The sequence below is a fragment of the Suncus etruscus genome, chromosome 1 (genome assembly GCF_024139225.1).
Source record: "Suncus etruscus isolate mSunEtr1 chromosome 1, mSunEtr1.pri.cur, whole genome shotgun sequence".
In the NCBI taxonomy this organism is placed as follows: domain Eukaryota; kingdom Metazoa; phylum Chordata; class Mammalia; order Eulipotyphla; family Soricidae; genus Suncus; species Suncus etruscus.
Window position 1 is genome coordinate 204,375,295 of NC_064848.1, and position 24,386 is coordinate 204,399,680.

At 51.8% G+C, this 24,386-nt stretch overlaps 3 protein-coding genes across 3 annotated transcripts in view; all 3 read right to left on the reverse strand.

Annotated features, from left to right (window-relative positions):
- Positions 1-24,386, reverse strand: part of GRB2 (growth factor receptor bound protein 2) — a 225,193-nt gene that overhangs the window by 35,993 nt on the left and 164,814 nt on the right. The window lies entirely within an intron of this gene.
- On the reverse strand, positions 192-1,838 carry NT5C (5', 3'-nucleotidase, cytosolic). Its single transcript, XM_049769841.1, has 5 exons — positions 1,628-1,838; positions 1,314-1,414; positions 1,151-1,211; positions 505-619; positions 192-411 (listed from the first exon to the last, which is right to left on the reverse strand). The coding sequence occupies exons 1-5, from the start codon at positions 1,808-1,810 to the stop codon at positions 254-256; spliced, it is 618 nt and encodes a 205-aa protein (XP_049625798.1). The 5' UTR covers positions 1,811-1,838; the 3' UTR covers positions 192-253.
- On the reverse strand, positions 6,070-21,307 carry JPT1 (Jupiter microtubule associated homolog 1). The gene is made up of 5 exons (XM_049769892.1): positions 21,103-21,307; positions 11,055-11,197; positions 10,618-10,715; positions 9,811-9,829; positions 6,070-7,069 (listed from the first exon to the last, which is right to left on the reverse strand). The coding sequence occupies exons 1-5, from the start codon at positions 21,156-21,158 to the stop codon at positions 6,921-6,923; spliced, it is 465 nt and encodes a 154-aa protein (XP_049625849.1). The 5' UTR covers positions 21,159-21,307; the 3' UTR covers positions 6,070-6,920.

Consider the following 24,386-nt stretch of genomic DNA (forward strand, 5'->3'; position numbering starts at 1 on the left):
AAAAAAAAAAAAAAAAAAAAAAAAAAAAGTTGATACTCCCAACAATGGGAGTTGAGTTCTCTCTGTCCCAAGGTTGGCCCAGGACTGATGAAAGCCTGTGGGTGGGCAGCGGGGAGACTTTGGGGTCCCCCTTGGCTTTTCCCCCCTCTTTACCTTCCCAAGTCAAGGGCGTTACAAGAGAATGGAGCATCAAGTGTTTTATTCCAAATATCAGGCCGGACTGCAGGGCCAGCTGCCTGCCAGTGGCCTTGGCTCAGGCCTGAGGGCGCCCGGCCCCCCTCTTGCTGTCCACGATTTCCTGCCAGTTGTCGCTCCAGGAGCTCAGGCGTCTCCTAGTGGGGGGCAAGTCCAGGTGTTGGTTGTGGCAGCAGGTGAACAGTATGTGCTCCCAGCTCGGAGTCTCCTCTTGGCCTGTGGAGCAAGGAGCGCTAGGGCGCATGCCCGCTGTGGCCCCAGCACCCCCCAACCCACACCATCACCTCCCACCCCACCAGGCCCACAGACCTCGGATAGTGTCCTTGTCGTCGATGAGAAGGTCCCCCGAGACCACCGTCTTATCCCGGGTCAGGATGATGCGCTCCACGAACCGGGGTCCCAGGTGCTTCTCCACCCATTGATACTGGGAATTTGGGGTGGTGGGGACAGGTATGTCAGGGGAAACTCCCCCAGGGCTGCCTCTCCCACTTGCCTTTTGGGTCACACCCGATGGTGCTCAGGACTGACTCCTGGCAGGCTTGGGGGACCGTATGAATGCTGAGGATGGAACCAGGGTTGGCCACATGCAAGGCAAGTATCTCCCCAAGTGAGTTATTTTGTTTGTTTGTTTTTGGATCACACTCTACTCTCAGAAATCGCTCCTGGCAGGCTCATTGGACCCTATGGGATGCTGGGATTCGAACCACCATCCTTCTGCATGCAAGGCAAACGCATTACCTCCATGCTATCTCTCCAGCCCAGGTGGGTTATTTTTAAAATAACATGAGGGCTGGAGCCATAGCACAGCGGGGAGAACTTTTGCCTTGCATGTGGCCTACCCAGGTTTGATCCCAGGCATCCCATAGGGGTCCCCCCCCAAGCCTGCCAGGAGGAACCCCTGAGTGCCACTGAGTGTGGCACCCCTTCCCCCATAAAGTAAAAACACTGGACGCACCTTCTCACCCACACAGTGCTGGTACTTGAGCAGAGGGCTGGTGCAGATGAAGACCTCGGTGCTGCAGGGCAGAGGGGGAGATGGAAGAAAGAGGCGGTCAGGGCGCACGGGGTGCCAAGGCCCCCCCGACCTACCAGCCTGCCTGCTGGGGTCCCCCACCTACTCGGGCAGCGCGTCCATCGCCCGCACCGCGTCCAGGGCTCCGGGCAGCGGCTCCAGGCCCAGGAAGAAGCCGGGCGCCTCATACACGCTTGCCACCTTGTCCTGCAAGGTGCCCATGGATGCACCAAAGAAAACCTGGGTGGGTGGCCCGGGGGTGCAATCGGGGGCTCGGGTTCGAGGGTAGGGGGCGCTGTGGCTGAGTAAGGGGCAGTCTCGGCCCGTGGGAGTTTGCAATGGGCACTGGATCCCCGGGGAGCCCCCACCCCATGCCACCCCGGCCCCCCAGCGCCCCAGCCCAGCCGCGCAGGGCCCTACCGCCAGGTCGGGGCGCAGCGCCCGGTACTGCTCGCTGGCCAGGAAGCCTCGGCGCTGCTCCAGCGGTACGTGGGGCTCCCCGGGGAAGCGGCGGCGGAAGCCGGCCAGGAGGCCCCCCTCGAAGTCGGCCAGCACCCCGTCCATGTCCAGGAGCACCCGCACGGGCCGCGCCGGGGTGCCCATGGCCAGGCTGCGTGGCCGGCGGGAAGCGCGCGCGTCCTGCCTCCCAGCTCGCCCTTCCGGGGCGCGGCTTATGCTCCTGGGGTTCCGCCCCCCGGGGATTTCGGGGCGCTCCTGGGGACCAAGGGGCTGTGCTCGCTGCTCCCCAGGGCCCGAGCACTCCGAGAACTCAGGTCCCCTTTGGCACATGGGAGCCTGGGACCCGCTCAGGAAAAGGGAGCAGCCTCGGTGCACCTGCTCAAGCCCTGCTGGGGTATCTAGCATATGGGGGCGTCGTCCTAGGCCTTGGCCCACCCCCCAACTGGGATTCAGGATCCGGAGAGAGTCCAGCGGGGAGGGTGCTGCTGGCCTGGGATTCGATCTCAGGCATCCCATAGAATCCCCAGAGCCTGCCAGGGCTGATTCCTGTGCGCAAAGCTAGGAGGAACCCCTGAGCACCGCCCGGTGTGCTTGGCCCCCCAAGAAATTTAGGGATTTTTTTTTTTTTTGTTTTGTTTTTTTGGGCCACACCCGGCAGTGCTCAGGGGTTACTCCTGGCTGTCTGCTCAGAAACAGCTCCTGGCAGGCACGGGGGACCATATGGGACACCGGGATTCGAACCAACCACCTTTGGTCCTGGATTGGCTGCTTGCAAGGCAAACGCCGCTGTGCTATCTCTCCGGGCCCAGGCCCCCCAAGAAATTAAAACAAAAATTAAACCCATGGCTGGGATCCTGGAGCGCCAGCACACTGCAGAGGCAGAGAGATGGGGGCAGGAACCCACAGGTTTAACTGGAGTGCCCCAGATCCGAAGCAATGGGACAGCTTCACCCCACATTCCAGCTGGGGGGGAATGTCCCTAAGCTCGGGCTCTGCTGGCATCGAATTTCCTGGATTTCTCAGATATCACACACTTGCCCAACAGGATTTATCGAGCTATCAGCTCAAATGGGTTTATTTCCACAAATAACGTGTCTTCCTATAGCTCCCCTTTCAAGGACCCCAAAACTCCCAAACCAAAGTAGCAATAGATAGCCAAAGGCTGATGTGATAGCACAGCGGGGAGGATTTTTGCTTTGCAAGTGGGCGACTTGGATTCCCAGCATCCCATATGGACGGACCCCAAAACAAAACACAATCACCAAAAAAATTAAAATATGCATCTACTTGTTTTTTTTTTTTGTTTTGTTTTGTTTTGCTTTGGGTCACAGCCCGCAGGATCAGGAGCTACTCCAGCCTCTAAGCTCAGAAATCACTCCTGGCAGGCTCGGGGGACCATATGGGATGCTGGGATTCGAACCACCGTCCTTCTGCATGTCAGGCAAACTCCTTATAGGCCTCCATGCTATCTCTCCAGCCCCATCTACTTGTTCTTTATTATGATTTTGTTTGGGGTTTGGATCACACACTGCTTTGCTCAGGGATTATAACTGGTGGGGCTTCAGGGGGCCACATGGTGGTGCTGGGGCCTACAGCTTACTTACCTTTGTGCTCTCTCCTGCCCCACCCTGCAACAATCTATTTATTTTGGTTTTGTTTTCAGACCCCACCCTGCAACAATCGCACTCTCCTGGCAGTGTTCCTGGGTCCGTAAGCTTTGCCAAATACAAGGCAAGCTCCTCGCCCACTTGTCCTATCTGTCCCGCCCCGTTCTTCCTCTTTCACTAAGTCACCAGCTGGATAAAACATAGTCAAATAAATTATTCTGCCCTTTGGATATTTTAATCATTGTTGCAATCAATCATTCAGCACCCTAAACCCTAAGGGATTTTTCTGAGGCTGTTATATTTAGTTTAGTTGGTTTGGGTTTGAGGGCCAGACCCAGCACTGCTCCTGGACAGGGCTCTGAGGTTGAAGATCAAGATGGGGTGCTGGGGATTCAACCCAGGTCAGCAGCATACAAGGCAGGCATCTTCCCCACTGTCCACTCCCCTCTTTTGCTGTTCTACACAGAACTTTGTTTGGACATTGGACAACCCCGGCCAAGATGATTAATAAGCATTTCCTAAAACTTCATACCAATAATACCATGACTGGCAGAAAGAACCGTCCCTCCCACAAGATCTTTGCTTAGTCATTATCTTCAGAGAGGGAAACCAAGAAGTCAAAAGCCCCACGTTGTGACAAATTTCTTTTGTTATGTTAAGGTTTTTTTGTGCCACACATGGTTGGCTCCTGTAGGGCTCTGGGGTGCTGGGACTCCAACCCAGGTCAGCCACATGCAAGGTAGCCACACCTCGCAACACTCAGAAATTACTCCTGGCTGGGACCAGACCTATAGCGCAGTGGTAGGGCGTTTGCCTTGCACGCAGCTGATCCAGGACAGATCTCAGCGTCCCATAGGTCCCCCAAACCAGGAGTGATTTCTGAATGCATAGCCAGAAGTAAACCCTGAGCGTCACTGGGTGTGACCCCAAAACAAAACAACAGAAATTACTCCTGGCATGAGGCTGGACAGATAGCACGGCGATAGGGCATTTGCCTTAGATGCAGGACAGTGGTTTGAATCCTGACATTCCATATGCCAGGAGTGATATTTCTTTTTTTTGGGGGGGTCACACCTGGCAGTGCTCAGGGGTTACTCCTGGCTCTTACGCTCAGAAATCGCTCCTGGCAGGCTCAGGGGACCATATGGGACGCAGGGATTCAAACCACTGACCTTCTGAATGAGAGGCAAATGCCTTACCTCCGTGCTATATCTCCGGCCCCAGGAGTGATATTTCTGAGGTAGAGCCAGGAGTAACCCCAGAGTGCTGCCAGATGTGACCCAAAAACCAAAAAGAAAAAGAAATTACTCCTAGCAGGCTCGGGATATCCTATGTAATGCCAGGGATTGAAGCCCTATCCACTGGGCTGTCATTCTGGCCCCTAATATATCAAATTCTTTTGTTTTTGGACCACACCTGGTGGTGCTCAGGGACTACCCCTGGTTCTGCACTTAGGAATCACTCTTGGCGGTGCTCAGGTGACCATATGGGGTATCAGGGATTGAACTTGGGTTGACCATGTGCAAGGCAAATACCTTCCCTGCTATGCTATCACTCCAGCCCTGAAACTTTATTTTTTTGTTTATGGGCCACACTGGCCTGGGGGACCACATGGGACCCTGGGGGAATCGAACCGCAGATATTCCTAGGTTAGTGTGTGCAAGGCAAATGCCCTACCACTTGCGCCACCACTCTGGCCCTTTTCCTTCTTTTTGATTCCTTTCACCACCTATAAGGTGTTGTGTGATTGTTGTAATAATGTTTTTGCCTGTCATCCCACCTGGATCTTCCAGGTGGGGGTGATTAAGGAAACAAATAAATAGCTTGTTGGGGAGGCATAGGGGGCTCTTTTGCCAGAACTGACGGCTGGTTCGGTTTTGGGCCACAATCAGTGGCACTCAGGAGTTACTCCTGACACTGCACTTAGAAATCACTCTGGTGGGGCCAGAGTGGTGGTGTTAGAGGAAAGGCCTTTCCTCTAGCATCTGCCTTGCAAGCACTAGCCTAGGACCGACTGTAGTTTGATCCCCCGGCGCCCCATTTGGTCCCCCCAATTCAGAAGCGATTTCTGAGCGTATAGTCAGGAGTAACCCCTGAGCGTCAACGAGTGTGGCCCAGAAACAAACAAAAAAAATCACTCCTGGCAAACTTGTAGGATGCCGGGAACCCAATATAGAACCAGGAGACACTGGGTACTGAACTGGAGCCCCATCACTGGACCTAGCTCAGCCTAACCCAAACAGCATTTTTTTTTTGTTTTTGGGTCACACCCAGCAGTGCTCAGGGGTTACTCCTGGCTCCATGCTCAGAAATTGCTCCTGGCGGGGGGGCCGGAGAGATAGCATGGAGGTAAGGCGTTTGCCTTTCATGCAGGAGGTCATCGGTTCGAATCCCGGCACCCCATATGGTCCCCCGTGCCTGCCAGGAGCAATTTCTGAGCCTGGAGCCAGGAATAACCCCTGAGCACTGCTGGGTGTGACCCAAAAACCAAAAAAAAAAAAAAAAAAAAAAAAGAAATTGCTCCTGGCAGGCATGGGGGACCATACGGGATGCCGGGATTCGAATTTATGACCTGCTGCATGAAAGGCAAATGCCTTACCTCCATGCTATCTCTCCGGCCCCCCAAACAGCATTTTCACCAGCGAAATCAGCTTCTCTCTGGGCCATTAGCAACATGAAAGGGACTCAGAACATCCAGGGGCTACCCAGCTTTGAGGGGGGTGACAAAACTAGGCCCTCCATAGGTAGGAACAAGACACAATTCGGCACAAAAAAGACCACACAGAACACATTGGATCAAAACCTGTACTTCTTTACTTGAAGCAACAGCCCAAGATTGTGAAAAAACAACATGTATCAGAGGGTTGGGGCTCAGGCCTGCCTCATGGATACAACTTTCACTCCAAGAGGGAGGGTGCTCACTGCCCCGGGGCTGCAGGGGAGCCCTGGCTTGCACCCCTATTTGAGATCGATGAGTTTGGGACCACACCAAAGTCTTTTTTTGGAGGGTGTGCAGCGGCTCTGTTCACCAGTAAAGAAAGGATCCAGCTTGGTTTTTTAAGGTTCCCAAATAAAGAAGGCAGATGCTTTTGCTTGGCAGGTGAGAGAGGCGGCGGCCTCTGTGGATCCATCCATATGGCACAGGAAGATTCTTTAAGCCCAAGACACAGACGGGTGAGGGCAATGCCATGGCGAAGGGTGAGGGGGAAGAAAACCAGCCTCATGCTGGGTGTCTGTGGACGGTTGTTCTGATCTGTCCGGTTAAGGCTTGGGAGTCCCAAGTCAAGCTGATGAGAAAAAAAGGTCTTGCAAAAAAAATTAAAAAGGCCAGGACAAAAAAAATAGGTCCTTGATCACGTGGGGGACCATATTAGTGGTTCTTACAAAGACTGCCCTCGGTCTAGGATTAGGTTAACTTTCATGCTAACCAAAGCTGACAGGACAGGAAAAAAAAGAAAACCTGTTTTATAGAGGAAAAACAAAACAACAAAAATAAACAAAAAAAGACAGCAGGACATAAAGTGCTTCTTTTTTTTTAATGAAACAAATCCGAAAGATGTCGTTAGATTGAGGTTGTGCAGTTCATGAGCGTGGAGCAGACAGACAGAAAGACAGACACGCACACCGACGGGCCCGGGCCGGTCGAGCTAACCCAAGACAAGGCTGGACTTGCCACCAGGTGGGTTTCTTCGAGATGGTACTGGGGCGGGTGCCACGGGGCTGGGCACAGGGGCAGCAGGCACCGGCTTCTCTTCAATCTGCCCCAGGCTGGCCTGCAAATCTGCATCCATGTTTTCTAGGAAAGGGAAGAAAGTGTCATTTCCACCACCAGTTAAGAGATTCACTTGCCTTACAAACAACTTATCCAGATTTATATCCCCAGCACTTCCCCAGAGTCCCACCTGGAAGGATCCCCGAGTACCGCCAGGTGTGAGCCCCAAACAAACAAAATATTCCAATGGGTGAGACCACATATTGCTAATGGCATAGCCGCCAACCTAGGTTCAATCCCTATGGCACCTCCCTATGTGATATGCTGAGCACTGGCCAGGAATGATCCCTGAGCACAGACCCAAGAACAAAGAAATAACTAAACAAAACAAAACAAAACAAAACAAAAAACCCAAGAAAGGGGCTGGAGAGTAAGGCATTTGCCTTTTATGCAGTAGGTCATTGTTTCGAATCCCGGCATTCCATATGGTCCCCCCAAGCCTGCCAGGAGGAGCGATTTCTGAGCGTGGAGCCAGGAGTAACCCCTGAGCAGTGCCGGGTGTGACCCCCCCCCAAAAAAAATCCAAACAAACAAACAAAACAAACCCAAGACAGACGAATAAGACCATGAAGTCAGGTATGCAATACCTCCTTCCCTCCACCCATCAGTCTGGATCTAGGGGTAACAAGTACTTCTCAAGCACCTAACAACCAGGCTGGCTCCACTGTGGTTGCCCACGCCCCACTGGCTGCAGATAAAGCCAGCTTTTCCCACCAGCCTTTGTCATTACAGGCCAGGGATGTGGCTCAGTGGGTAGAGCAAATCCCTAGCCACGCATAAGGTCCTGAGTTTGATCCCTGACAATGACTACCTGAATGCCTTTCAGTAACACCAAGAGTCCTAGTCTCCCCAGATTCTGACTATCACTTGCTCCCCCATAAGCAAAGATGAGGTGATCTATGTCTGCTAGATCTGCTCTGAATGAAGGAGGATTTTTCGGACTTGCAAGTCTTGACTGTCTTTGAAACCTTCACATCTTTTATAAACAGTGAGCCTTGCCCACAGCAGACCCGAGTCTGATCCCTGGCATTCCATATGGTCGGTCCACTAAGTCGGCCAGGGGTTGATTTCTGAGTGCAAAGACAGGAGTAACCCCTGAGCACTACCAGGTATGGGCCCCGAACAAGACAAAAACAAATTAAAAAAAAAAAAAAGAAAAAAAACTATCTTTTGAAAAGGAACAAACTGACCACACAGGGTCTGGAACAGCCACCCCCCATGTGATAAAGGATGTACGGCCTTGGGGAACTGAGAGAGCGGTAGTCTAGTGGGAAGGAATGACCCATAGGATCACGGAGCCTGCAATGAATAATTTTTGAGCTCAGAGCCAGGAGTAACTAATCCTTGAGCACCACGGGGTGTGGCCCCACAACAAAACTAAAAGAAATAAAAAACAAAACAAAACAAACAAACAAACAAAAAAAAACAGAAGATTCCTCTTAGTGCAGTGGGCCCCACCAAATATTTGGGAGGGTGAGGCAGAAGGTGATGCTAGGCCCATTCCACCAGGAGAGGAGAAGCCCACAAAACTAAGGAGGCAGAAAAGGCCAAACCAGGGCCTGGAGAGGTGGTGCAGGGATAGGGCCTTGCATGTGGCTGACCCAGGACGGACTGCAGTTCGATCCCCCAGTGTCCTATGTGGTCCCCCGAACCAGGGGTGATTTCTGAGCAAACAGCCAGGAGTAACCCCTGAGCATCATCAGGTGTGGCCCAAAACCAAAAGAAAAAAAAAAAAAAAGACAAGCCATAGGTAACCCCCACAGATTGAGAGCTGTTCCCCCTCCCATTATACACACCAGCAGGGCCTCCCGCACCTTACAGCCTTACAGAGGTGCCAATAACACTTCAAAGGTGCTGCCCAGGTAAGAGCATGATTACAGCTCAGGACCTCAGATAATTGGGGACCTGTTGCTAAGTTGCTAAATCATGTCTGCGGTTCCCCTACATGGCCATTTCCAAGACCACACAGGGAAGGGTCTTGCCGAGGAACAGAGACCAGAGCTCAAGGTGCTGGATGTGGGTCCCAATGCCCTGCTCCCTGGTTTCGGATCTCGGGCACCACATTTGGTCCCCACCATGCAGCTGCAGGAGTAACCCCTGAGTTCTGCCAGGTGCGGTTCTAACCCCACACCCAAATACTTGTGCCAACTTAGCAATGAGTATTGCGACTGATTTGGAATTGCCAGAGGCTCTCCTGAGAAGCGCCCCAGAAATAAGTATCAAGACACCCACCTACTGGGGCCAGAGCCATAAAATAGGGGGAGGGCATTTGCCTTGCAGGCGACCCGATTCAGGTTTGATTTCTGAGCTCAGAGCCAGGAATAAACCCTGAGCACCACCGGGTGTGGCTCCCAAACAAAAGAAACCCACCTAGTTCGTGGGTACACACCTGAAGCCTTGATTGCCGCTGGGAAGGTTCCCCAAACCCAGTGACTCCCCCAAGTCCCACACACAGGCTGTGTGGGCTCACCCAATGGCCCACCTTCAAGCCCAATACTTTCTTGCCCCAAATGCCAAACCACAATTCAAGTCTGAACTATTTTTTTTTGGGGGGGGGGGCCACACCCGACGTTGCTCAGGGGTTACTTCTGGCTGTCTGCTCAGAAATAGCTCCTGGCAGGCACGGGGGACCATATGGGACACCAGGATTCGAACCAACCACCTTTGGTCCTAGATCGGCTGCTTGCAAGGCAATCGCCGCTATCTCTCCGGGCCCAAGTCTGAACTATTTAAGCAGCAGAAATGTGGCCTTTGGCAACACTCACCATGAACTTCACCTTCTCCCTGGAAGAGAAAAAAAAAAAAAAAAGAAGTTTGTCAGAATTGAATTCTAGAAGGGGCAGATCAAGCCATTATGGCCTAGGGGTGGCCCAGGATGGCCAAAGGTGGCCGCCATCCCACTGAAACCCCAGACCACCACACCCCATGGTCTATTACCAGTGATTTAAGGCTATTTTTTCTTCCTTTGTGGGGATAAGAGCAGGCAGGAAAGGGAAACCAAACCTTGGCTTCTGTGGCAATGTATGTGCTCAGCCTACTGAACTATCTCTCTAGCCCTCAAGAGATTCTTTTTATAGAATTGGAGTCTGGAACAATAGTACAACAGGGAGGGCGTTGGCCTTACATGTGGCTGACCCAGAACCCCAGATGGTCCCCAAAGTCCCTTCAGGAGGGATCCCTGAACTGAGTCAGGAAGTAAGCCCTGAGCACTGCCAGATGTGACCCCAAAACAAGTTAGGAACAAATCCCTGCAGTTACCTTAATTGGAGACCAGTGCAATGTCTCAAAACAATACAGGGGTGCTCTACAAACAAGTGAGATGGTTTCCTGACACCCCGAAATCCTCCCTGATGAGACACAGGAAGTGACTGTCCTATCTACAGACCAGAGTCTGTCTGGAAACTTCCTTTTCTGGCTTGATTCTATTAAGCAACTTTCACCTGCTGTCAGTCTGGTCCACTCCCAACATAAACTCCCCTGTGGAGCAATGGGGCCTATGGGGAGGAGAGTGTGGGGGTTCAGCTCTAAGCTCACGGACTCAGGTCTGTCCACCCCCCCAGACAGACACTGACCTTCAGCTCCAGTAAGTCTCCAGTACTTGCTTCGGACACGCTCCGGGTGTGGGACCCCGAGGACTCGGCTTCTTCCCTGCCCTCGCTGGACTTGGCACCTAAAGCCAAATATTGTTTTGAGGAACTTGCTGAGGAAAGGTATTGTGATAGCCCAAATAGTCACCCCCTCCAAGGCATGACAGGCGTGACCCCTGAGCACCAAGTCAGAAGACAAAAGCCTGAGGATCTCCTGGGTATGCCCCCAAAAAGACACCAAACGGCCTTACACACATATGGAACCCTTAGATCCATAACAACAACTGTGTGTCTGAATTCCCAGGACAACCAGTACATTGCTGACGACGCAATGCCCTTGACCAAGGGGGTGGGGGGTTTGGCTCATTGGCACCAAATAAGCCAAACGCCCCCTCTGGTCTGCACCCAGAGCCCTGTAGTACCTGCTGACTTGGCCCAGGAAGGGGGGTTCTCCTCCGGGGTCCCAAAGATGCTGGACGCCATCTTGTTCCTCCTGGCTGGCTGTTCCGTGGGCTCATCGAAGCCGAGAGAAAAGTTGGAGCCACCGCCCGGAGGCCGCAGGACCCTGGAGATAATGGGGAGACATTGGTCTCAGAGGTACCCCAAGATTCACCACCTGGTCCTGTCCCAGACCTCACCAATCTGCAAAGGGCTGTGGCCCCCAAGCCACAATAAACAAACAAGTAGCTCCAGTAAATAGAAAAGGGCGGCATATGTATTTTTTTTTTGTTTTTGTTTTTGGGCCACACCCGTTTGACGCTCAGGGGTTACTCCTGGCTATGAGCTCAGAAATCGCCCCTGGCTTGGGGAGACCATATGGGACGCCGGGGGATCGAACCGCGGTCCGTCCTACGCTAGCGCTTGTAAGGCAGACACCTTACCTCTAGCGCCACCTTCCCGGCCCCGGCATATGTATTTTTAAAATTTTAAGTTGATTTAATTTTTTCCATATTATTTTTATTTATTAAAAAAAGTTTTTTTGTTTTTGAGTCACACACGGCAGTGCTCAGGGGACCATATGGGATGCCGGGATTCGAACCACCGACCTTCTGCATGCAAGAAAAACGCCTTACTTCCATGCTATCTCTCCAGCTCCATATTTAAATATTTTTTAAAAACTATTTTATAGGGGCCGGCGAGGTGGCGCTAGAGGTAAGGTGTCTGCCTTGCAAGCACTAGCCAAGGAAGTCCTATAAGGTTCCCCCAAGCCAGGGGCAATTTCTGAGCGCTTAGCCAGGAGTAATCCCTGAGCATCAAATGGGTGTGGCCCAAAAAACAAACAACAAAAAAACAAAAACTATTTTATAAATAAATAAAATTACTGTCATTTATTTTAAGTAAATTTCTTTTTTTTTTTTTTTTGTGGTTTTTGGGTCACACCCGGCAGTGCTCAGGGGTTACTCCTGGCTCCATGCTCAGAAATTGCTCCTGGCAGGCACGGGGGACCATATGGGACGCCGGGATTCAAACCGATGACCTTCTGCATGAAAGGCAAATGCCTTACCTCCATGCTATCTCCCTGGCCCGTAAATTTCTTAATTTTAGTATTATTGGGGAGGTTTGGGCTATATCCTGAAGTGCTCAGGGCTTACTCCTGACGCTACAAATCAGAAATCACTCCCAGCAAGCTTGGGGAACCATATGGGATGCTGGGGATCGAATCCAGGTCAGCTACATACAAGTGCCCTCTGTACTATGGCTCTGGCCCCAGCATATCTATTTAGAAATTCTAAAAGACCGGGCCCGGAGAGATAGCACAGCGGCGTTTGCCTTGCAAGCAGCCGATCCAGGACCAAAGTTGGTTGGTTCGAATCCCGGTGTCCCATATGGTCCCCCGTGCCTGCCAGGAGCTATTTCTGAGCAGACAGCCAGGAGTAACCCCTGAGCATCGCCGGGTGTGGCTCAAAAACCAAAAAAAAAAAAAAAGAAAAAAAAAAAAAAAAAGAAATTCTAGGGCCGGGCGGTGGCGCTAAAGGTAAGGTGCCTGCCTTGCCTGCGCTAGCCTTGGATGGACCGCGGTTCGATCCCCCGGTGTCCCATATGGTCCCCCATGCCAGGAGCAACTTCTGAGCACATAGCCAGGAGTAACCCCTGAGCGTTACCGGGTGTGGCCCAAAAACCAAAAAAAAAAAAAAAAAAAAAAAAAAAAAGAAATTCTAAAAGACCAATGGAAAGGGCATTTACCATATAAACATATAAATGGTAAACTCCCAAGCCTCACCAGGTGATCCTCAAAACCAACAGACGAATAAAGTAAATAAGAAAGGGCTAGAACAATAGTATGAGTAGGCTGTTTGCCTTGAACGTAGCTCAATCTTCAGCATCCATATGGTCCTCCAAAGCTGGCCAGCATTTCTGAGCACAGAGCCAGGAGTAACCCCTGAGCACCACTGGGTTTTTGTAAAACAAACACCAAAACGAAATTAAGATCAATAAAAGCAGCAGCCTTGGGAAGCTGCTAAGAGTCTTCAGTCACTATCTCCATCTGGGCCTCCACATTCCGGCCTGGAAGCACCAGTGATAAGCTGGTGACAAGTTACAAGGACAAAATCAGGGTGAGAGGGGAAACGCAGGCACAGTCATATCTGGGCCTGGCAGCCTTTGTTCAGCCTTTTTACCTCCCCCAAACTTCCAGGACAAACTCAAGCTCCCTTAGCTGTGGGGACGGCTTTTCTGGGAAGATTCTCGAAGGAGGGATTCCATCCCTTGATTCGTGACTGAGAGTTTTTCTCCTTAAACCGGGAGGAAGAAACAGTCTTGGAAACAAGGCCAATATTCTTGTGGGTTTTTTGTTTTGCTTTGTTTTGGAGCCACACCCAGCAATGCTCAGGGGTTCCTAAGGGATGCCGGAGATCGAACCTGGGTCCGTCCAAGTTGGTTGTGGGCAAGGCAAACGCCTTACCGATGTGCTATTGCCCTGGCCCCCTGTGAGCTAATTATTTTTGGGGGGGCCACACCCGGTGATGCTCAGGGGTTACTCCTGGCTATGTGCTCAGAAATCTCTCCTGGCTTGGGGGACCATATGGAACGCTGTGGAAGTGGGATGGGGATTGAACTTTCCGTCCTAGGTCAGCCTTGAGAGCTGATTTTGGGGGCGGGGGTCACACCCAGCAATGCTTACTCCTGGCTCTGTGCTCAGAAGTCGCTCCTGGCAGGCTCGAGGAGGCCGTATGGGATGACAGGATTTGTACCACCATCTGTTTGAATCAGCTGCATGCAAGGCAAACACTCTACCGCTGCTGTATTTCTCCAGCTCCTTGAGAACTGATTTTTAAATGTGCATTTTATTGCTCACAGTAGTGGGTCTCAGAATCCTGGGAGAGCAAAGTCCCCTCTTGGGGGCCAGAACAGGTGCTGTATACTGAAGGCCCCATTCATTCAGCCTGGCACTATATGCAGCCTGGCACTATATGATCAGATGAGCACAGCCAAGAATAGCCCCCAAGCTGCTGCATGTGTGGCCCAACACCCCCTAACTACCAAGTTCCTTTTCAAAACACAGCAGGGGAGAGGGAGGAAGGAGCTGGAGCAAAGAGTACAGTGGGGAAGGTGCTTGCCTTGCACAAAGCCAGCCCAGGTTTGATCCCTGGCCTGGAGTAAGCCCTGAGCTCTGCAGGGTGTGACCCGGAAACAAAAAAGAAACCGAAAGTACAGTAAAAATAGGTTGAGGAATATGGTCAGATCTCGAAACAAACAATTTTCTGGAGCACAGATGAGAAGCAGTCTGGCCCCAGAGACATAGCACAGTAGGGAGGCTGTTTGCCTTGTGGGTGGCTGACCCGGGTTCGATTTCCAGCATCCGCTGAGTCCTCTGAGCCTACCAAGTGTAATTTCTGAACACAGAGGCAGGATTAACCCCTGAGCACTGCCGAATGTGTCCAAACAAAACAAATAGATGCCAGACAGAAATTGTGCCAAAAGGAGATTAAGACCAGCAGGGCCCAGGAGACAGGGCAAGGGAGGGGTGGCGGCCAGAGATTATACTGCCCCATGGGGCTGGCACTGGGGCCTGCCAGTTCTTCACAGCTGTGTCTGTCTACACAAGCAACTTCAGGGGTACCACTATGAGGTGGAGTTGCGCCTCCTGAAGAAATCGAGGGAAGCTTCTTGCCTGGCATGCAGCCAACCCCAGATTAATGCCTGGCACCCCACAGGGTTCCTGAGCCTCACCAGGAGTACAGGAGTACAGAGCCAAGAGTCAGGCCTGAGCACTGCTATGTATGGTCTGCCCCAGCAGCCCCCTAAAAAGTAAGCCAAAGCCCAAGAGATGAGCTCAGGTTTTGCACACACATCCCCATCACTGCTGGTCCATGAGTCCAGTGAGTGAGGGCGTTTAGCCCTCAAAAAGGTGTACAGCCCCTTTTTCTGGCAAGTAGCACAAATGGCAAAATGCAGCCAGGAGGAGGACCAGCCCTGTTCATGGCACAGGAAGTGGGGGAGGTTCACGGCATTCGGCTCTTTACCCGTGAGACTGACAATGAGAAAACGCCTCACAACATTCACATGTGGGACACTTGGAATGTGCTGGAAAACCCATTAGGACGCCTGTAACTGTAACGAGGATGCCTGGAAGTACATAGGCTCTGAGCCAGCCTTTCTACTTTCAGTTAACAGCCCCAGCAGATAAGCAGGCACATGAGCTTCTATAAAGAAGTTACTGGAGGGGGCCGGAGAGATAGCATGGAGGTAAGGTGTTTGCCTTTCATGCAGAAGGTCCGTGGTTCAAATCCCGGCGTCCCATATGGTCCCCCGTGCCTGCCAGGAGCGATTTCTGAGCATAGAGCCAGGAGTAACCCCTGAGCACTGCCGGGTGTGACCCAAAAACCAAAAAAAAAAAAAAAAAAAAAAAAAAAGAAGTTACTGGAGGGGGCAGGAGAGACAGTATGAAGTTGACCTATAAACCAATAAAAAAAAAAAAAAAGTTGCTACTGGAGAGGCCAGAGGGATAGATAGCGGAGTGGGGAGGATGCTTGCCTTGCACAAGGATGACCTGGGTTCAATTCCCAGCATCCCATAGGGGTCCTCCTGGCACCACCAGAAATGATTCCTGAGCAGAGCCAGAAGCAACCTGTGAGCCTTGTTGGAAGTGGCTCCCAAATTAAGTTATTCCATAAAAAAAATGGGGGAGAGGGTGGACAGAGATAGAGCAGGTAGGTAGGGTGTTTGCCTTGCATGCAGCTAGCTGTCCCATGTTTGATTCCCCAAAATTCCAGATGGACCCCAAGCACCAGATATTAATTCCCAGGTGCAGAGACAGGAAGAACCCCTAATCATCACTAGGGTATGGCATAAAAGGAAAACACAATTTGGTTTGAACCAGACCTAGCAGTGCTCAGGGATCACCCCTGACAATGTTTCGGAGACCAAATGGGATGCCGGAGATGGAACCCAAGGTCAGCTTTGTGTAAAGCGAGTGCCCTCCACTGCTATAACTCCAGATCTCAAGCTGTGAATTCTTAGTTTTTTCTAACTCTGTAGTGCTTGTGTCTGGAGTGTGGGGCTACTCTCTTGGTCCTTGAGGTTTCTGTGCCTGAGAGTCGAGGATGGAATGCGGCTGGCTATGTGCAAGAGCACTGTATCTCCTGAGCTATCTATCTCCCAGGCTCAGAGTTTTAATTAAAGTCAAACTCATTCCTGCCTCACATAGCTTGGCAGGGTGGGGCCTGGTCCTTAGGCAGTAATTTGAGTTTCTCTCAGCTTTATCCAGTTCAACGGCTCTTTGGGGGGGTTACCACTCTATTTAGAAGTGGGTTCCGGGCCCGGAGAGACAGCACAGCGGCGTTTGCCTTGCAAGCAGCCGATCCAGGACCAAAGGTGGTTGGTTTGAATCCCGGTGTCCCATATGGTCCCCCATGCCTGCCAGGAGCTATTTCTGAGCAGACAGCCAGGAGGAACCCCCCTGAGCACTGCTGGGTGTGGCCCAAACCAAAAACCAAAAACAAAAAAACAAAACAAAAAAAAAGAAGTGGTGGTGCTTAGGTGACCATATGCAATGTCGAAGATAAAACTGGGGTCATCTACATGCAAGGACCTAAAACCTGTACTATTTTTAATTTTTATGATTCCAACAAGTATGAATTTTTGTTGTTGGCTGTCTTTTGGGCCAGTCCCTGGCTATATGCTCATTCCTGGTGGTGCTCAGGGGACCATATGGGATGCTGAGGATCGAACCTTGGTCAGCCACATGCAAGGAAAGACTACCTACTCCAGCTCCCTTCATTTCATTTTAATCTTAGACCATGTTTATTTCCTAGTCCTACCAGTGGGCTCCCTAACTTTCCTAGTAGAGTCTGACCATAGTAAATAGAAATTTCATTTCATTCTGGGATCAAAGAGATAGCACAGCGGTAAGGCATTTGCCTTGCACAGGGCTTACACGGCCATCCCATAGGGTCCCCCAAGCCTGCCAGGAGTGATTTCTCAGCACGAGCCAGGAATATCCCCTGAGCCCCACTGGGTTTGGCCCCAAAACAAAAAACAAAGGAATATCAAAATTTCATCCAGGCTGTGCTACTGCTGGCCCCAGGAGTAACTTCTGAACAGACAATTAACCTCTGATCATTGCTGGATGTGGGCCCCAAGCAAAAAACAAACAAGAGGTGCTCAGTATTGAAAACAGGATTTCTGCATGCGAAAAGCAAGCATTCCAGACCAGCCCAATTCCTGACACCCCAAACAAACCTGGGGCTGAGGAGATAATGCACCAGATAGGGTGCTTGACTTTGACCCAGGTTCAATCTCTGGCATCTTACGTGGCCCCTGTGTGCAGACCCAGGAGGGATCCCCAGCACCACTAGGTGTGGCCCCCCAAAAAAACAAAAAAACAAGAAAACCTTTAAAACTTGGAGTTGAGGGGCCGGGAAGGTGGCGCTAGAGGTAAGGTGTCTGCCTTACAAGCGCTAGCCAAGGAACGGACCACAGTTCGATCCCCCGGCGTCCCATATGGTCCCCCCAAGCCAGGGGCGATTTCTGAGCACATAGCCAGGAGTAACCCCTGAGCGTCAAACGGGTGTGGCCCAAAAACCAAAAAAAAAAAAACAAAATAAAAAAACTTGGAGTTGAAGGCCGGAGAAATAGCATGGAGGTAAGGCGTTTGCCTAGCATGCAGAAGTTTGGTGGTTTGAATCCCCGATGTCCCATATGGTCCTCCGAGCCTGCCAGTGGCGATGTCTGAGCCTAGAGCCAGGAGTAACCCCTGAGCGCTGCCGGGTGTGACACAAAAACCAAAAAATAAATAAAAAAACCCTGGAGTTAATGTGATGAATATTAAATAGCCAGATCCACTTAGATTAAGTACAGACTGGAATAAGACAAAAGTGCTCAGGCATATATTTTATAGAGTGGACAATTGTAGGTTTACTGAAACAGATTTAAATTATAATTACAGGTACACTATAAATCCTTAATAGGCTTTCTCTCATGTTCAAGTTGGAAGAGACATTTTTTTTTTTTTTGGAAGAGACATTTTAAAAATCACTCATAGGGGCCAGAGTGTTAACACAGCAGGGAGGGTGCTTGCCTTGCATGCGGCCAAGCCGGGTTCTCCCCAGCACCCCATATGGTTTCCCCCCAGAGTCCACCAGGAGGGATCCCTGAGCCACAGAAACAGGCATAAACCCTGAGCACAGTTGGGTGAGGCCCTAAAGGAGGGGGGAGAACAAAACCAGAAAATCACTTGTACAAATCAAACAGCCTATCCTTTAGTCCCTGCAGGCATGAATGACTTTTCCTATGGGATAACAATTAAAACCCTCAGGAACTAGAGTCAGGCGAAAATCAAAAAAAGATTTTTTTTTTGATTAAAAAAAAAGAAAGAGAGGGGCCGGGCGGTGGCGCTAAAGGTAAGGTGCCTGCCTTGCCTGCGCTAGCCTCGGACGGACCGCGGTTCGATCCCCCGGCGTCCCATATGGTCCCCCAAGCCAGGAGCGACTTCTGAGCGCATAGCCAGGAGTAACCCCTGAGCGTCACCGGGTGTGGCCCAAAAACCAAAAAAAAAAAAAAAAAAAAAAAAAGAAAGAGAGAAGACACTTGATACCCAAACACCAGCTTGGACAAGCCTCAAGTTCCTGGGGTCTGAGCACCCCATAGGAGCAGGTGAGCTGGGCTGGATGACGTCACTGCTTGGAGACATCCCCAAACAAAGGCTCCAGATTGGAAACCTCCCCACAGGGCAATGGATATGGGGTGACAAGATTTGAGATTTCACTAGAGTGGGTCTATCAACAAAGCATCCCCCCACTTTTCCTAGCTCTTTTAAACCCACACTTGCCCTAGCATCCCTGACCATCTCCATAGAGCCCAGACTATATTTGACATGTGCTTAGGGTGGCAGGAGAATTCAGAAGCAGGGGAGATGAGAGAAGAAAAAGGCAGGAAGTTTAAAAAATAAAATAAACCACCTAAAATGAGGCCAGTCCTGAGAGACACTTGGAAGTGAATGATTTCAAAGATTTCAAAGAATCAGTTATTTCTCTTTCTTTTCAATTTTTTTGGGAGACCACACCTGGCAAGGCTCAGGTCAGGGGTTACTCCTAGCTCTGCACTCAGGAATCACTCCTGCCATTGCTTCGGGGGACCCTATGGGATGCCAGGAATCGAACACAGGTTAACCACTTGCAAGGCAAGCGCCAGCCTGTTGTACTGTGTGGCTCTGGCCCCTGAAACCAATCATTTCAAATGGATGCTTGTTGAGGGAATGTTTCTGGACCTGGTCAAATTCTTCAGAAAGCTGTCCCTGCTCCCCCTCCAAAGGGAAAAAACCAGGGGCCAGAGTGGTAGCACAGCTCTAGGGCATTAGCCTTGCAAGGGCCAACCGCTAATGGACAGGTTTGATTTCTGGAATCCCGTAAGATTTCCCCAAGCCTGCCAGGAGGAATCCCTTGAGCATCCCGGGTGTGACCCAAAACCCCTCAAAACAAAACAAAACAATAAAACAAAGGGAAAAACCTATTTTTCACACGTTTCAACTGCCACCATCTGCCGGCAAAAAGTTGACCTCAGAGCCCCACATGAGACAGCAAGGTTTCATCCGGTCCAGTGTCCCTGGTGTACAGGGCCCCTGGGTTAGGGGGACAGAAGGATAAGACCAACATCACTGAGTTCTGTCTGTCTATCTGGACTCCAGTTCCTACATCTGCTCAACAACTACCTGCTCATTTTGTGCTTCGAACCTTTCCCATTACCCCCAGCTTCTGCTCCAGGAAGAAAAGGAGAAAACAATAAGTGACAGGTGGGTCACAGCCAGGCCCCCCCACCCCAGCCTGCTTTGTGTCCCCAACTTCCCCCCACGCCCAAGACACGCTGCAATTTCTGCGCCTGCCTGCCAAGCCCCACAAAATGGCTCCCTTTGTGCCACTTGTTCAGGACCCCCTAAGCTGGCCACCACCCACCCCCGACAACTCGGGGTTGACCACATGCAGCTGGAGATGCCCGAAAAGAAGTGGGAGCCTCGCTTGGGCCTCCAGCTGGATCCCGGCCCGCACCCCACTTCCAAGAAGCAACACACGGTCCAAGCTGCCAAGACAATGCGGCCACTCACCCTGGACGGCCACTACCTCTGCCAAGTTGGAGGAGCGCGTGGGACTGGGGGGGGGGGGTGATCCCCCAAGACTGGACCCAGTGGAAACCAGGCCAGCAAGGAGCTGCACCTCTGGCCGGGAATCCCCTGAGGGCCTAGAGAGCACAGCCTCCCCTTCAGGCAGCAACAGAGACAATGGATGTCTTGAGCCCCGCCCAGGCAAGGGACACCTCCAGCCTGGACACCGGGCCTCGCTCCAGCTCTACTCCTGGGGCAAACGTCAAAGGTGGTGGAGAGAGAAAAAGGGTGTGAGGGAGACCCCGGGGTGCAGGGTGGGCGTGCACCCCCTTGCAGCCCGGAGCTGTGCAAGGGGTCTTTCTTTGTTAGCAGCCTAGAGGCACTTCGGAGGGGGCAGGCCAGAAGGCTCGGGGCTGGCCCGGGGGTGATCCGGGAGGTGGAGTGGGATGGAATGGGGGAGACACGCCTTGATCAACCCCTGCCCCACCCCGCGGGCCACCTGCCGGGCGAGCCTCCGCCCTTCGGGCCTCAGGTGGGGGACAATGAGGCCCAACCCAGGAGCCCCAGGATGCACACCGAGACCACCACACCTTGGGGTGCAGCCCCTTGGGGTGGGTTGGGGAGAAGAGCGAGCCCCAGGGGCACATCCCAAGCAGTGCAAAGCCTCGAGCGAGCAAATCTCCGAATGGCTGGGCGGACGAGAGACCCCGATCCCGACGCCCTGGCCCGGGCCAGCCCCGCACTCCCCGGTGCAATGAATGCTTGGGTTTGCGGGGTTCGGGCGGGGCCCGGGGCACAAAGGCGGGGGCCCCAACGGCCGCCCCTGGCACGTTACGCCCCAACGGTCCACCACCGGGGGCCCGATCCCACCGATCTCGGCTCTCCCGGCCCCGGGGCACACCGCATGGTGTCGGGGTGCGGCCCAGACGCCTCACCGGGAGCTGTTCCTGCTGTTGGGGTCCACGCCCTTGAAGGTGGTGGTGGTGGTCATGGCGCCGCGGGTCGAGGTAGGCTGGCGAGGCTGGCGATCGCGGAGCTGGGGCAGGAGGGTCCGAGGGGCGCCGGGCGGGCAGCAGCCGAGCTGAGCCGCGGCCAGGCAGGCACCGCTGCAGGAGGAGCCGAAGGTGCCGTTGCTGCCGGCGCTGGTGGCCAGCGGCTTTTATAGGCCTCGTTAGCCCCGCCCCTACCGCGACGTCATTGGCCGGTTTGAACCGCTCTCTCCGCTCCTATTGGTCCGCGGAGGTGTCAAGCATTGGTCAGTTTCAGAACGGGCTGGCGAGGCGGGCCCGAGCTCAGCCTCCAGTCCAGACTGACTCCCCGGAGCGTGGCTGGCTGGGCTGGAAAGCTCCAGGCTGAGTTTCTCCTCCCCACTCCCCCAGATCTGGGAAATGATGGGATCAAGGACACAGCTATCCTTTGCAAGCTCCCTTGTCAGTGCTCGCTGTCACTGTTTCACAAAGTTGCACGGCAATGGGAAAAAGCAGCAAGCTCAGATCTATCCGTGATCGCCATTAACTCTCCGAGGCGAGGAGGCAAGTTGGCATCTACCTAGAAGCTCTATGTATCGCCACTCCCTCCCAGTTAGGCTCCCGTTTGGAACCCAGGGCCTTGCACGTGCAGGGCACATGCTTTTCTAGCCACTCGCGGTCCCTTTTGGAAGGCTGGTGTGTGCCGAAGTCAAATGCACCGAGTCAGCAGCAACAAGCAATGAGCCAATAAATATGATTCCTTTTAAAGGGCTGAGAGTTCTTTCCACGTAGGTGTTAGTTAATGGGACTTTTTGGCCGTTAATGGGTGGTGCAGACACAGGCTCTAGGAGACGACGGCTTGTTCTAAGACAGGCTTGTTCCCTGCCACATCCCTCACCACCAGACTATGTGAGCAGCTGTTTATAACCCTTAAATCACCACCCTCCTTACACCTGTCTGGGTAAATCTATCCCTGCAACAAATGCAGAAACAATTGTAGACGCTCAGGAATGGCCTTTGACTGTAATCACAATAACCGAGTCTCTCTGAGCAAGTGTAGAAAGTCTTTAAATGTCACCCGCTTCCCCAAGGCAAATTTCCTTTTCAGGATTTCCATAAAAAACGGAACTAGCTTCTCCTAGAGCAGATTACTTCTGATAGCAGAGAGCAGCAGGTATACTCTTGGGTTTTCTCAAAAAGGCAGAAGAAAGAAGTTCCCTTCCTCAAGTTCTTTATCTTTTTCCTTACAACCAAAATGTTTGGGTTTGGGGAGGAAGGTGGGAGTGCAAACTCAGCTGTGCTCAGTGTATATTTTGGGCTTGTGGCTCAATGATCACTCCAGGCAAGGCTGGAGACCATATGCTGTTCAGGACCAAATCTGGGCCCATAAGGGGACAAGGAAGAGCCTTACTGGCTATACTGTCTCTAGGGCAAATCTTTCCCATCTTCATTGGCTGAGGCTCAATTCCCAAAACTCAAGACAAAAAAATTCCTTTGGGGGCTGGAGAGATAGATTGGAGGTAGGCATTTGCCTTGCATGCAGAAGGATGGTGGTTTGAATCCTGGCTTCCCCTATGGTCCCCTGAGCCTGCCAGGAGCTGTTTCTGAGTGTAGAGCCTGGAGTAACCTGAGTGCTGCTGGGTGTGACCCAAAAACAAAAACAAAAATCCTTGGAGGTGGAACAACAGCATAGCATTTGAGGAGCTTACCTTGCACGTGGCTGATCTGGGTTCAATCCCCGGCACCCTATATGGTCCCCTAAATCTGCCAGGAGTGATTTCTGAGCACAGTTAGGAATAAATCCTGAGCACCACCAGATGTGGCCTCCAAACCAAAGTACCTACACACACACACACACACACACACACACACACACACACACACACACACACACACACACACAAACTCACAAGGCACTTTGCATGCTGTAGACCCAAGTTCAATTCCAGACACCTCACATGGTCCCAAGCCCACCGACCCGAGCACAAAGCCATGATCACAGCTGGGTGTGGTCAAAAATGTTTTTTTCCTTTTAACTAATCTAATCACATGACATTCTCATGAATCTCCTAACTATTAACCAGAAAGTACTGGTGTGTGGGGGACCAGCCAAGGCTCCTGGGGGAGAAGTCCTATCTTTTCTGAGCCTGTATCCTCAATGGCAAAAAAAGACAACAGAATCTTGGGCCATGGCCAGAGTCATGCAAAGAGCCCAGGTTCAATCTCCCGGGTACCAAAAATTCTCCCAGCACTACAAAAACAAGGAGTGGTCCAGAGCAACTGCTAAGGAACAGTACCCTCACACCAGAACCCCAAGTGCCCCCCCCAAAAAACCAAAGACACAAGCTAGACATTATACAGAGGGCTTAAGGCGATGGTTCCAATGTAGCCAAACCAGGTGTATCCCTGGTACTATTGTTTGACCCTTTGATGCTGGGTGCCAGCTTCAAGAGTCCTTGCATTGGGGCTGGAGAGATTGTATGGAGGTAAGGCATTCCCCTTTCATGCAGGTCATTGGTTCAAATCCCGGCATCCCATATGGTCCTCCGTGCCTGCCAGGAATGATTTCTGAGCATGAAGCTAGGAGTAACCCCTGAGCCCTGCCGGGTGTGACCCAAAAACAAACAAACAAACAAACAAAAAAAAGAGTCCTTGCATTAATTCTTGGATTCTTGGTGTGCCTAGAGCACTGCCAGAAAGGACCCCCATCCTACTGCTAATTTCTACAGCTTAAGGTAGAGGATGTGGAGTCCTTGGTGTAACCCAGAAGTCACCAAAGTATAATATCCAAGTGTTTAACCATCAAGTTTCTTTTTGTGATCTTGGGTCACACCAGGATGAGGCACTCCTCCTGGAGCCCTACAATTTAATGAAATTTCCTCCTGGCTCTGTGCTCAGGGTACCATATGGGATGTCAGGAATTGAACTCGGGTTGCCTGCATGCACGACAAATGCCCTACCATTGGCGCCACCACCAGCATTTTCAGACTAACAGACTTCTCTGGAAAGTACTCACATACTTTTAAGAATCTGGAATTATATTTTGTATGTTAAGAGGTTTGAAAGTGACTCTTTTTTTTTTTTTTTTTTGGTTTTTGGGCCACACCTGGCAGTGCTCAGGGGTTACTCCTGGCTGTCTGCTCAGAAATAGCTCCTGGCAGGCACGGGGGACCATATGGGACACCGGGATTCGAACCAACCACCTTTGGTCCTGGATCGGCTGCTTGCAAGGCAAACGCCGCTGTGCTATC

Bases quoted from the DNA above. Each gene is read 5' to 3' on its own strand.
- NT5C (XM_049769841.1), bottom strand. From the start codon at position 1,810: ATGGGCACCCCGGCGCGGCCCGTGCGGGTGCTCCTGGACATGGACGGG. The intron at 620-1,150 runs GTGCGTCCAGTG...CCAAATTCCCAG, and splicing joins AGCACTGTGTGGGTGAGAAG to TATCAATGGGTGGAGAAGCA. The intron at 412-504 runs GTCTGTGGGCCT...CTTGCTCCACAG, and splicing joins CGACAAGGACACTATCCGAG to GCCAAGAGGAGACTCCGAGC.
- JPT1 (XM_049769892.1), bottom strand. From the start codon at position 21,158: ATGACCACCACCACCACCTTCAAGGGCGTGGACCCCAACAGCAGGAAC. The intron at 11,198-21,102 runs GTGAGGCGTCTG...CATTATCTCCAG, and splicing joins AACAGCAGGAACAGCTCCCG to GGTCCTGCGGCCTCCGGGCG. The intron at 10,716-11,054 runs GTACTACAGGGC...ATTTGGCTTTAG, and splicing joins TTCCTGGGCCAAGTCAGCAG to GTGCCAAGTCCAGCGAGGGC.